This window comes from Saccostrea cucullata, unplaced genomic scaffold, assembly GCF_032062105.1.
Source record: "Saccostrea cucullata isolate Sc308-1 unplaced genomic scaffold, CSIRO_AGI_Scuc_v1 ctg189, whole genome shotgun sequence".
NCBI lineage: Eukaryota > Metazoa > Mollusca > Bivalvia > Ostreida > Ostreidae > Saccostrea > Saccostrea cuccullata.
In genome coordinates, this window is record NW_026927680.1 from 1 (window position 1) to 14,193 (window position 14,193).

The window sequence follows — 14,193 nt, forward strand, 5'->3', positions numbered from 1 at the left end:
CTTTGGCACAAATCTGTTCAGAATGTTAACTTTTTACTTGATTTACTTTTCATAAATTAAAGTATCTTTCAGGCAATATTACAGGTAAATGTGTAGAATGTAATGTACATATTGTATTCATCCAATATTTTCGAAAATAAGTGCTAACACCAGTGCTGCAAAGAGTAATTGACAACCAAACTTCATCAAGTTCATTTTACTTTTAACAGACTCTTGGGAATACTTTCTATCTCTGTCCCAAATGTCCTTCCATATATTATCTAGTCTTCCAGTTTTCTCGTCTTTGAAATCCGGATCCATGTACATATTCTCCTCAAAATGTCTTCGACGCTTTTCGTCATCTATCCTCCTCCATTCTGCGAACAGTTCCTCCTGATCAATCTGGTTTTTCTTAAAAGCCCTATGAACCTGTTCAAAGGTAGCTCGGTCGCTGTCTTTTTCTTGGCGTTTCTGTGTAGGGCGTCGTTTCTTTAGTCTAGAGACTAATGTATTGTCGTCATACTGCTTTCTATCACTCACACTTCCTAACACTGTATAGGCCTCTGTTATCTCCTGGAAAGCGCGTTTCGCATCCTCGTTCTGGTTGACGTCTGGGTGGTATATTTTAGATAACTTTAAGTATGCATTTTTCACTTCCTGTGCAGAGGCATCAACATCAATATTTAGTATTTTGTAGTAGTTTTTGAAGGGGACGTTTGAGAAGCTAAATATGCATGTTAAGTTAGCTTTCATGCGAAAAATATGAATATTTGGCGCAATGCCCTTCCTTAAACAATGAATCATTATTATTTTTGATCATAGCCTGCACAAAACCCACAAAAAACGAAAAATATCACATCTAGCTTAGGTGATCATGGTCATTTCGATTCTGGGCCAAAACAATCAACGTCGTTTTAACACGTTTGACGTATCTATATATCTTGTACTATTAAAAGCGTTCAATTAACCTGATAACATTTATCAAAGAGGTGTCTAGGTGATTTGACCCCATGTTGTTCAAATCCCATGTTCTAATACACGTTTACACGCTTGTTTGTGTTTTTTTTTCAGTTTTGAACTTCAATCGCTTCATATATTCTCTGTTTAATTCAAAAGTTTAAAAGTTGAAGGACCTTTTTGCAATTTTTAATATGATGACTGGCCTGCTCTACACCTGCTGTAAATAAAAATTTTGGCAACTAAAACTATACCGATTTCCGTAATTTTTTCTTTTTAAAAAACCCTACCATTTTCATCGTTTTATACATCGTCGGATACCCACGGGTCATTTTGTCTTGTACTTTAGGTGGAATGCCACACCAACCTTTTAATTTATAGATCTTTGAATCATCCTTTTTAAACAATGGTTTCAGCACTGAAAGGCCGATATTAGCTCTTATTTATTTCATATTAATTTTTTTTTTATATTTTATCAAAGAAAATGAAAAAAGAAATTTATATCCAAATAAGTTGTTTTCCAGTTAAAAGTTTGCTGTAACTGAATGCATCAATATGTTATAAAATATGTAAAGAAATTTTAGAGAAATTAATTATATTGACAGCCAGCTGCTTAACCCAACTCAATGCTTAAACTGTCAGCAGCGATCAAAATAACACAATTTGAATAATTTGCATTTTTATATTGATATTTATGTATTTACAATTAAGAAATCTAGAACATTTTTTGTCAAAAGGGTCACTAATGTTAAAAAATTAACCCATATATGACAAGGAAAAAAAAAAAAAACACTTAATCTTTCCTTAATGTGAAAATTTATTTGGGAAATGTTATTTACCTTCATGTCTATGACAATTGTACAAATTATGGCGTTTTGGGAGGGGGGGGTTTAATAAAATTTGCCTACGTCACAATGACTTACGTCAAAAACGTAAAAAAATAAAAATTTTGTAAAATTTGAAGTCATTTTGTTTCAAATTTTTTTTACATCAAATGAATGAAAATTAAATTATCAATGAACATTTTATGTTCTGGAACAGTTTAGCTTTGTTATAAAACCGCTTCGCGGTTTATAAAGTAAAGCCCCAACCCATTTTAATCATAAAAGTTTAAAAAATATTACAAATTTATGTGTCCGGACCTCTCTATAGATTTATGAATGTAAAAATATTTTTTTAAAATAAAAAAATAAATGTTTGACTGGCGTTTTCCGTGGAGGGTCTAAGATCAGTTTTAGTTCGTTTAGTTTATACATTAAACCATGACTGTACAAATTTTAAATCCCCCCACCCAAAGATTTTGTACAAACATTATAACACACAGAGATATGGATCTTTAATTTGAGGAAGTTTTTAGCTGTAGAATATATGGAAAATGTAAACTTTTTAAAACATCTCCCTTCAAAACAACAAACTTCTTTTTTTTTTCATTTTTCTCTCCAAAGGTTTTGTTGTCGGGGGTTGGGCTGCTTCTCTAAAGATTAAAAGCAGAAAATAGTCATTTTACACATATTTCAAATCAGAAAACAAATAAAAAATTTTATATTTGCAGATATTGAACAAATATTTATATGAATTTAATCAATTCAATTTTACCAGGGTAACCCTCTTGGAAAAAAATGTCCTGGATCCGGACATTTTTTCCAAGATTGGTTTTGTTTTTGTTTTTTGTTTTTTTTTGAATAAAATGACAATATAAAAATGTTTTATGTGTGGCAGGTAATATTCAATATATGCGGCTGAAAAAGCATTCCATTGTTTTATTTTTTTTTTATTTGTTTTCCAACTTCAGCTGAAATGCTACACAAACTTGAATAAATTTTATTTTTATATTGATATTTATGTAAATTTTCACACACACAAAAACAAACAAACAAAAAACAAAACAAAACAAACAAACAAAAAACAGGCGCGGATCTAGGACATTTTTCGCAAGAAAGATGTTCTGGAAAAAAAAAAATCAAGCCCAGAAATTTCTTGACAAGAAAATAAAACGTAAAGTCCTTTCCTAAATGTGAAAAATTATTTCTTCCGGGGAGAGGGGGTTATTATGCGTCGTACCTTCATGTTTATGACATTTTTTATACCAACTGAACACGAATTCGCGTTTTCAGGGGGGTGGGGGTGGGGGTTCTAAGGTCCCTTTTAGTTGATTTAATTTATACATTAAATAACATTTAGTTGGTTTAGTTTGTGCATTAAATAACTTTACAAATTTTAGAGGGATGATCTGTCTAGATCTATGCATGTAAAACATATCTTATTTGTAAAAACAAAGAGATATATTAAATGTTTGATAGGCGTTTTCTAAGTGGGGGTCCAAGGTCAGTTTTAGTTCGTTTAGTTTATAAATACATTAACCCATGACTGTACAAATTTTAAATGCCACCCCCCCCACCCCCCAAAGATCTATGCATGTGAAACTGTATAACACACAGAGGTATAAATCTTTAATTTGAGGAAATTTTTAACTATAGAGTATATTGGAAAATGTAAATTTATTTTCAAAACATCTCTCTTTGCGAAACCACAATTTTTTTTTATTTTTCTCTCTTCAAATGTTTTGTTGCCTCCGGGGGGGGGGGGAGTGTTACTTCTTTAAAGATTTAAAGCAGAAAATAGTCATTTTATTACCTATTTCAACTAAGAAAACAAATAAAAAAATAAACAATGCATTTACTTAATCAATCGCATATATTGAATATTTCGTAAGATAAAACATATTGGTCATTTAATAATTTTACCAGGATGACCCTCTTGGAAAAATGTCATGGATCCGCGCCTGTTTTTTTTTTTTTTTTTTTTTTTTTTTTTGAAAATTCAAAATTGTTCAAATAAGTTGGCAGTTAGCAGCTGACAGTTGGCAGTAAGCAGTCAGCAATTGGCAGTAAGCATTTGGCTGTCGTATTTGGCATTCCATAGGTTAGACTTTTTAACATTTTTTTTTAAAGAAATTGAGAAATTTTAGAGAAATTAATTATATTGGACCTAACCCGATCAATATTAAACTGATCCCGATCAAAATAACACAAAATGAATAAAATGCTAATTTATTGCCTCTTCATGTATTTACAATTAAGAAATCTATTTTATTGTCAGGTTCAATAATGTTTTAACCCTTATAACACTTAATCAGACTAGTGTTCTTTGGGAAATGTTATTTATTTCCAACAATTGTACAATTATGGCTGGGATCGGTTTAATTTTGATCGGGATTGGCCAAAATAAAAAAATAAAAAATCTCTAAAATTTGGCTATTTCGTTTCAATTTCTTTTATAAATATGATCAATGAACATGTTCTCCCAAGTTGTTACTGGTTTTAAGAAGATTTTAACCATAAGTTTAAAAAATATTCACAAATTATGTGTTTTATTTTCATAAATATTTTTTTAATATAAAAAAATAATATCTATACGACTTTTCCTTACATATTTTATTAGGTATTCATGTGATGCATTCATTCACGGCAAAATTTTTACAAGAAAGCAACTAATTTGGATGTAAATAATTTTTTGAATTTTCTTTGAAAAAATACAGAAAAATTCATATAAAATAATTAAGAGCTAATGTCGGCCTTTCAATGCTGAAACCGTTGTTTAAAAAGGTTGACTCAGATATCTAGAAAATAAAAGTTGGTGTGGCATTCCTCATTAAACAGTGTGGCAGATACACATTTTATTAAATTTGCTTTGCATACATGTATGTATTATTTACATGTATTGTAATTGTCATTTATTATATTTGAAATGCACATATTAAATAAAATAATAATTCAGTTTAAAGCTTTTTGTGTACATTCCCCACCCATGGTCTGTCAATGAGTGTGTTTAGGTAGAAATGGCCTTAGGTCATTGGTGCACCCCCCCCCCCCCCGAAGGTTCTTGGTTTTCTGGACATGCTTTGTCCAGAGGTTGATCAGTTTAGATGTATTTAATTATGTTGATCTGCCATTTTGACAATCAGACCTTATTTTAGAGACTAACTTTCTTCTCCTTCTGGTAAATTAACAATTTATCTTTATATTAATACGATTCTTATACATGTATTTTAATTAAATGTCCAATCTGTAATTTTGCATACTATTTCCCAAGCACTTTCCGAGATGATACCTCCCGCCTCCCATATGGTTATAATGGCAAAGTCCATGTTTTGCTGTGGCCGGGAAACCATATTTCATGTGTCGGATCAAAAAGAAAAATAGGAGGTGCACAATGGCAATATGTAATAGAGATTCTGTGAAAGTTTAATTAAATTTCACTCAGTGGTATAAGAGGAGTTGCGGTTAAGAGATGGGTACCCTAAAGCGTAACAGACGGACGGATGGACGGACATACCGATTACAGTATATCCTCCCTTTTTTCAAGTGGGGGTATAAATATTGAATATAATCTGTTCCCCATTCATTTGACCCTGTTATTTCAGGTAGAGTGAAGACATTCTTCTTCCTTTGGTCAACACTTTTGTATGCAAAACAATGTAAGGAACCCTTTTGTGTACTTTTAAAACAATACCAATGCTGAAGCAGCCTATATGTTATTCCTATAAACGATAACTCATAAATCGGCACTTAGTTGGTCATTTTTCACACATGAGTTACCTGTCCTTAAAACACAACATCGTACAAGTCAATTATAAATAATTAAACTTTTTAGTTGCCTGATGTCACGGCGTCAGGCATTACAGTACTAAGGATTAATATTTCCGAGGTTCGAAGCTAAGAGGTCACAGTTAACCAGCCAAATTTAGTGCATGCTGATTATCATCGGATTTTGCTACCTGCGTTTCAACAAAAAAGTTTCTATAAACGGACAAATCGTTTTTGCCCAAATTCTGCTTCATATGAATATAAGAATAGGTCTGCTAATAACGGAGCGCAAATGGTACCCATGGGAATTCCAACAGGTTGTTGGAAGACCTGGTATCCAAAAACCACATAGATATTGTAAATCAGAAACTCAGGCATCTTTTTTTACGTCAACTTCAGAGTACTTATGTGTGCAATCAGAATGTGTTTTAACAAAATAATTTTGCAAATGTCCAATGACAAAGTAAGTAAATTTACGAGTTCCATTTTTATTGAAAAAGAAGCTGTCAATGACATAAAAAGTCTGGACTTTAATTCATCGCGTATGGAATGGTTGTGTATAAAGTTAAAAAACCTTAAGTTTTTAAGCTGTTGATTTTGGTAAAATCTTATGATTTCAAATTGTCCAAAAGTTCTTTGGAATTTTTTAGTATCCACATTTGATTCACACCACTTCTTGAATATATTGTTGCACAGTACTCTTGAAGTTTTTTCCTTCACTACTGTCAATAGCTTAGTGAGAAGTAAAGAAAGAACACCCGATTGCAAGGGCGACCACCTTAATTCCAAACCAAAACAAGAGGCCTAGGGGCTACATCCCTCACCTGAGCAACTGGCTAAGTAAATGCAAAAATTAGTTCAGAATTGAAAAGTTTAAATATATTATAAAAATGGGTTCTGGGGATGGGAGGCGGTATTTAAGCAAACTTTAATCTACACTTCCTTAGAATACTTTTGTGTAACATTATGGTTTTGTTGTTTATGAAAATGAAAATGTTGATGAAAATTTCTATTGATATAGCCTTTGTATTCATTTGTCCACTTTATGGCTCCTCTATTCTCCTGAATTTCAAATTTACGTTACCATTTTTATGCTTTTGAATTAATGATCAATATCATGATGGCTTTGTGAAGAATTTTAACAATTTTTACCATGAATTCCTATGTAAAACCTTGATCACCCATTGTGGGCACACCCTTGCCCAAGGGGACATGATTTGAACAAACTTGAATCTTCGCTACCTGAGGATGATTCAACATGAGTTTCATCTTTTCTGGCCCAGTGGTTCTGGAGAAGAAGATTTTTAAAGATTTTTCCTATGTATTCCTATGTTGAACTTTGATATCCCATTGTGGCCCCATCCTACCCCCGGGGGACATAATTTGAACAAATTTGAATCTTCGCTACCTAAGGATGATTCAACTTGAGTTTCATCTTTTCTGGCCCTGTGGTTCTGGAGAAGATGTTTTTTTAAAGATTTTTCCTATGTATTCCTATGTTGAACTTTGATACGCCATTGTGTCCCCACCCTACCAACGGGGATCATGCTTTGAACAAACTTGAATCTACACTACCTGAGGATACTTCCACATGAGTTTCATCTTTTTTGGCCCAGTGGTTCTGGAGCAGAAGATTTTTAAAAGATGACATTTTTTCACTAATTCATAATTATCTCCCCTTGGAAGAGGGGATGGCCCTTCATTTGAACAAACTTGAATCCCCTTCACCCAAGGATACTTTGTGGTAAGTTTGGTTGAAATTGGTCCAGTGGTTCTTGAGAAGAAGATGAAAATGTGAAAAGTTTACAACAACAACAACAACTACAATGACAACTCTCTCTCTCTCTCTCTCTCTCTCTCTCTCTCTCTCTCTCTCTCTCTCTCTCTCTCTCTCTCTCTCTCTCTCTCTCTCTCTTAAAAAACAATACCACGTGCTTGACATATGGGACATTGTTGTATGACAGACAGTGAATTTGAAGAATAGTAGAAAATATTCATGTAATCAAATTGCAGTACCTTGATGGAATTAAAGGTGTTTATTTGACAGACCATGATTGGAAAAAATAAACATATAAAAATAACATAAGGTTTGATAAAATAAAAAAAAAAAGCTTTCGCGCTCTTACGATGCAATTTTTAAGCGGTTAGCTAGCTAACCGCTTTATGGCATGGGCTCCAAAAAACCGGAAACTTCCATAAGGCGCTACCTATCGACATCGCTTTATGGCACGTAACCTTATCCTTCTGCAACCAAAACCGGAAATTTCCACAAGGCGCGACCTATCGACAACGGTAACTTCAGCAAAGCGCTTCCTATGATTTGTATACTGTTGGCGTAATACGCCCCCTGGTGAGAGATTGACAATATGCTGTGTATGAAGAGTGGCTATTATAACGATTATATCGAATTCTTATTTAAGTATTTACCAAAGCATTGACAATACTTAGAACAATATTAACTTCAAAGAACTGAGAATTTGGTCCTTATTACATGTACATCGTGCGATCGCGATTTATAGCAACTGTTAGCTTATTTTTGAAAGTTGAACGATACGGTTAATTATACAGCAGGTTGAAGGTTATTACAGACTGCAAAAACATCAGCAAATCTCTCGATCAAGTTTGATTTTCCTTGCCAAAGTATTAAGAAACACCATTTATTAAGTTAAGTAATACCTGAAAAACGAATACATCTGTAAGGTTTACACTTTTTGTAACGTTTTTATGGAAACAATAGGATTACCTCCACAATGAAACGTTTGTTTTCTTCTCTTTTCTTCTCTGTCTAATAAACAGATTATAAAAGCTCTGCTTCCAGGGGTAATTTCTCTACCCCGTCTTTGATATTAATATATTACAAACGATCATAAGGGATCACTTACTTTTAGTTTTGAAAAAAAAATAATGGGGGACTTAAAGTAGTAAAATTAATTTTGAAAAAAAATGGATAAATATATATTAATCTTAATCGGCATTGTGATCCTCTTCTAAAAATCAACCGACATTATTATTCACAGAAGAATGAGGTATGAAAAATCTTGGCAATTAGCAAAAATTTAAAATATATACTAATGCTTATTTATAAGTTTTGAAAATTTGATCAATTCCTAGGGAATGTATTATTAGCTGTGAAAATACTTTTTAAATTTGAATTTCTCCAATTTGTCGATTATTATTTTGAGCGTTTGAGAAGAATTAAATTAAAATACAGGTGTTTAGAGGCACATTGATAGAAAAAAAATCAGTGTATATTGTTTAACCGACATATTGAAGAAAATGACACTGATAACTTCTTAAGCTACACTGACTTTTAGTGTACATTTGAATTTTTAAATACTAGTATTGATTGATTAGACAACTTTCCTTTTCACATGTTTTATTTGAGAACAATATTGCATATAGAGTATATGGCAAATACACATTATATGTCCTTATCTAGACATATTGTGCAAGACTTCTTTTAAATGATTCTCATATACCATTTACTTTATTCAAACATTCACTTGTTTGAAAAGTCAATAAAGTACATTTCATAAAGCTTGATAATCGTGTTTACTCGCCAGTCTTCCCGTAGAAGTAGTAGTTCATAATATTTCTAAACGGAAGTATCTGTATCAAAATACAGAATGATCAATGATCGATTTAAGAAGAAAAACTGACTCCTCCGTTGCCTAGAAGAAGTAAGCATCCCTAATTGACCGGTTACACCCGCAGTGAGCCTACACATCTGGAGCTCTCTGATATCAATTCATTTACAAAGTCTCTGCTCAGCCATCCTTTTTTCTCTCTCTCTACTCCAAATCCATTAATCTAAAGAATTTTACTTGTCATTTTTTTAGTTGTTTGCTATAGTAGGCTTTACAATTACCTAATTTCAGATTCAATAGAGCATGAAAGACAATTAAATTTTCAACATCAACATAATTGTTTTCATCCAGAGAACGACTGGATGCCACCAAGAGAGAAGTTTTAAAAATGCACGTCCTGTCTTTCAAACTGAAGAAATCTCATGTTTGAATTTTGAAACATGTATTTCAATCTAATTAAAATTTATTTAAATGTTCCAAAACCGCTACCGCTTCTCAAACATCTAACATCCCATTCGGGGTCACATCAGAGCGACCTTTCGATTATGAGTACATGTACTAGTAAACACAAACACTTTGGCCATGTAGATTCAAGCCTCGGTAAACAATTCTCAAATTAATTCCACGGCTACATATCATCATTATTGATACTGTCTTACGTTGAATTAAAGTAATTTTGGAATAAATTTCATGTATAGTCTGCAGTCTGGCATCTGAACGTGAATAATGCAAACGAAAGAGCGCAAACTATACAAGATACCCCACACGTCATACATAACACAGCTTTTGCAATGCATATTTTGTTTACTACAAAACTCCTCGGGTGTTTTGGTTCGGTGGTGAAAACAAGAATCCCATCTGAACTATAAGCCAAGATTTCGGAGGAACCATTTTCTTTGGCTAATCGAAGATTCACTCTTACATGACCCCAAATAGGATGTTGTTAGATGTTTGAGAAGCAGTAGCGGATTCGGAACATCTGATTTTAATTAGATTGCATCCATCTGTGACATCAGTTTGGAATGTTATTGGTTTTACTATTAAGTAAAGTATTACAAAAACAGAATGTCTGTTTTTTTTTTTTTCTCTGATGGCATTGGACAAAGATATGCATACTTAAATATCATTTCATGCACTTTTTTCGGTACATATAAGATGAAAGCATGCTAACCGCTTTTCAGTACTTTCAGTACTTTGATTTCCTATGTTAGCCATGCAAAGAGCCGACACGATTAGCTTGTAATTTTTTATTGTCGATGTTCTAACAACATTTTGTCGTCTGGTCCTTCCGTTCTTGTTTCTGATGTACATCACTATTGTGTGTGTTTTAGAATCCTTTCAGGCTATTTCTAGAGAGAAAAAAATATTGAAAAAATGAAAGACAAGGTATGTTTGTTTATACATGTATGTTACCAATCCTGTTTCTCTCTCGTTTTCGAATTATGAAATTTTTTTTTAATACCACGACAATAACTAATAATGATGTTTTGTAAGTGCATTTATTTATAAACCGATTTTGACTGAATTATGTGGCCATGGAAACCATTATAAAGTGGAAATACATGTAATATCAACAATAAAGACATACATGTACATACAATGTATGTAGCAAAAACACTTGTTTCGCGACCTTTGAGTTTCACCAAACTTTAAAATTTTGTCCATTTAACTCAAGTCGGAATTTAGTTATCCATCCATACAATTTCGATACTTAGTCAAGTGCTATGTTTCCGGATTATCTCCCCTTTTCTCTGAGGTTTGTGACGGAAAGTATCCGATTGTTATTTTTATATTACCACTACATATTCATTATTCTATTGGAGGCAACGCTGCCCCCCCCCTTTTTTTTAAATTAACATGATTAAGAATAAGTGCAATGATAAGATAGTTTTCGATTGACCTAAATTTAGCAAAAGTTACCTCCCGTTGACTGCCATACTGGAGGTTCATATGCTCATATTCCTTCATTGTTCAACCAATTTTAATATTTTATATTTCCGATTTTGAATTAGGAATCATTATTTATCTGAAGTATATAAATTTTTGGAAGCCTCCTTTATTTAAAAAAAAAATATCTAATAAAGATTTTCCACCAAATATTTCTGCTATATTTTCTTAAACTTGGTAAGACAAAGAGGAAAACTCATCGAGTCGACCTCCAATATGGCGACCAACGGGAGGTAACTTTTGCTAAATTTAGGTCCATCGAAAACTATCTTAATCAAACACGTGTCCGGGATCTGAAAGTTATGCCCTGTTCCCACGGAAAGTTTTGCATTAACATAATGCGAATTAAACAAATGAGAATTAAACTAACACGAATATAATTGCGTAACACGAAAGCTAATAAGAAATAAACTAAAATTTAATTTATACAAAAAGGGCTATTCAGTAAGGTTATTATGATGTCATTTACAAATCGCGTTACCTCATGCAGATCGATCACATGTCATATACTACTGATATAGTGCCTGAAACCGCCAAACCTTAAAACAATATGAGCTGCAACTTTGATGTTGGAATTTTTTGTTGCAAAATTGTAAATGACTATTTGAATGGCAGAAAAAAGAATGTTTATAAACTTCCGTTGATCATATACGTAAGAGGTATTTATAATCTTTGATTGAATCAAAATTGCATTATTGACGTCCTGTACAATAATGATTTCTTATATAATACTGTATATTCGATTGTAAAGAAGTCTTTCTTCAGAAACAATTCCAGGCGCGTAGCCAGCGTTGAAATAAAGTGTACGCAGAAAATGAGGCCCCCAGTGTGGGACAAGGGGCGAAGCCTCCGGAAGCTCCTGGATTTTACGAAAATTTTCATTCATTTTCCTTTAAAAGAAATCACGCTACATCTCTTTTCACAAGCAAACACTTAGCTAAGTTATACTTCCATGGATACATCAGGAAGAGAAGGATAATTTGATCAAATTAATTTACGAATATATTGGTATTGGAAAAAAAGTTTCCAAGTATGACAAGATAAAACAGAGAAGCAATTTAATAAGTTATCATTGGAGTTAAAGTATTTCAAAATATAAACGGGGGTGTGGGTCTTTTGATAACGTTTATATTCTGATAGCTTAAACAATGTGAGAGTACTTAAATTCTATAAATTGGTATAACATCAGTAAAAGAAGATATTCATAAATGATCTATATTTTTACTTTGTTCAGTAATTTGAATTTTGCCATTTTTTTTTTTTTTTGTTTATCAATATTTATTCATTACTTCAACGGAAATTTTTGTATAGTCGTCCGAGACCCTTGTAACTTTAAGTTTTCTTTAGATCAATGTCACTTAGATCGCTTTCCTTCATTAAATACACGTATTTGTCCGGATAATCAGGATTACGTGGATTAACAGTTGAAAATTTTGGTTCAACAATATTTTCTTAATCAAGAATTTTGGAATTCATTTTATAAAAGACTGGATTTAAACGATGTTCTGAACAAAATTTGTATAAAAAAAAGAACGTAAAATAATTTGAAAGACAGATAGTGCCTCTTTTTCTCCGAATAAATATCTCTCTTTCTTTTTTATTCCTTTTTCTTTCTTTTCTTTCTTTCTTTCCTTCTTTTTTTTTTTTTGAAAATGATGTGTACGCACTTGCGTACTTGCGTATAGGCAGCTACGCGCCTGAATTCCATGCTTTATTTTAGTCTAATTGATCAAAAAGGTTTTAATTACATACAAATTTATCATAATAACATATTTTACCAGCAAAATATTTTTTTTTAAATGCAGCTCATATTGCTTTAAAGTTTGCATTTTACATAGTTAGAAAGAGTTACAGGTATCGAGGACGCTTTCGATTTACTGCATGTTTTATATGGAAAGTTGAATTTTTAGTTCATATTGTGGATTGAACGGGGATGTTCAAGTTAGATCTTACCTGACACCGGTAAAAATGTGTAGTCTAGCTATTGATTGATATTAAATGTGACACATACCCCCTCCCCGAAATCTAAGATGGCAAGTGTCGTACATATTCATTCTTTCACAAACAGAATAATATGATATTTTAATAAAAATAATCTAATTGCACCGAAGGCTATTTAGAGTATTTTTTTAAAACTCCAAAATGATACTGACTATGGTACTGATCTTTATTTGTATATCACTTAGAAGAGAAAGACAAAAGTTTAAAAGAAAATACTATAGTTTTCTAAAAACTCAAGCTTTCTGATTTTCTTGTTTTGAAAAGATCCACCATGTCCACCAGCTCCTCATAGGAAGAGTTGTCTTTTCCTTCCTTACATATTCTCATTAGAAAATCCAGACTAGACGAATTAAGGCAGGTCCACCCTTTTACGGATCCGGTTTTAATTTTACACACCGATATAAAATTTTGATTATCCTTGTCTATTGAAATAAATTCTTTTTAGATGATTAAAAATGATTTAGCAAGTATATATTTGTTTATTATAGTGTCGTTGTGCACACAAAGCATTTAATGTACATTATTTATAGGAATAACCACTTTGCACTCTGTCCATAGGATCTATATGTAATTTAGTACATACACAGACAGAGAATTCTTAATTGCCGTTATGGACCTAAAGCTTTTGATTTTTTTTAAACAAACTAACTTGAGATCTATTTATCTTTAATTTTTAGCCTATATCATCTTTTTAAATTTACTTTTTTATAAGTTTTGCGAAGAACGATTGAAAAAATAGATATTCCAAAAATGGGGGTATAGGTGTTCAAAAGGCTCTTTTGTAAAAATTTTCTGGTCAACCATAATAAAGTATGTTTTTCTGCTAACCTAAGATATAATTCTAAATAATTGTGAAATCATAATTTAATAATTGTGAAGAAAAAATAGCATATAAACATAAAAGATTTTGAGAAATATTTAAAATAAAGATATTTTGAGCTTTTTTTCTATGAAAGATTTTGACACCATCAACATTAATTTTTAGTGTTTTCAAATAGAAGTTTCAAATATTTTCTTGACAAATGAATATTTATGATTTTCCTTTGTTTTTACAATAATTGGATGTGATTTGGTACATAGCTAAATAAAATATGATGTTACACTTTTATATGTTGAATTTTGGCTGTTGAATTTTT

At 31.9% G+C, this 14,193-nt stretch overlaps 1 protein-coding gene across 1 annotated transcript; it reads right to left on the reverse strand.

Moving 5' to 3' along the window:
• Nucleotides 1–200: 200 nt before the first annotated feature.
• LOC134275194 (dnaJ homolog subfamily B member 9-like) lies at nucleotides 201–1,007 on the reverse strand (the record flags this gene model as incomplete). Its single annotated transcript, XM_062757453.1, has 2 exons — nucleotides 948–1,007; nucleotides 201–636 (listed from the first exon to the last, which is right to left on the reverse strand). Coding segments are annotated over exons 1-2 (496 nt in total), but the record flags the coding sequence as incomplete, so codon positions are not given.
• Between the last annotated feature and the right edge of the window lie 13,186 nt (nucleotides 1,008–14,193).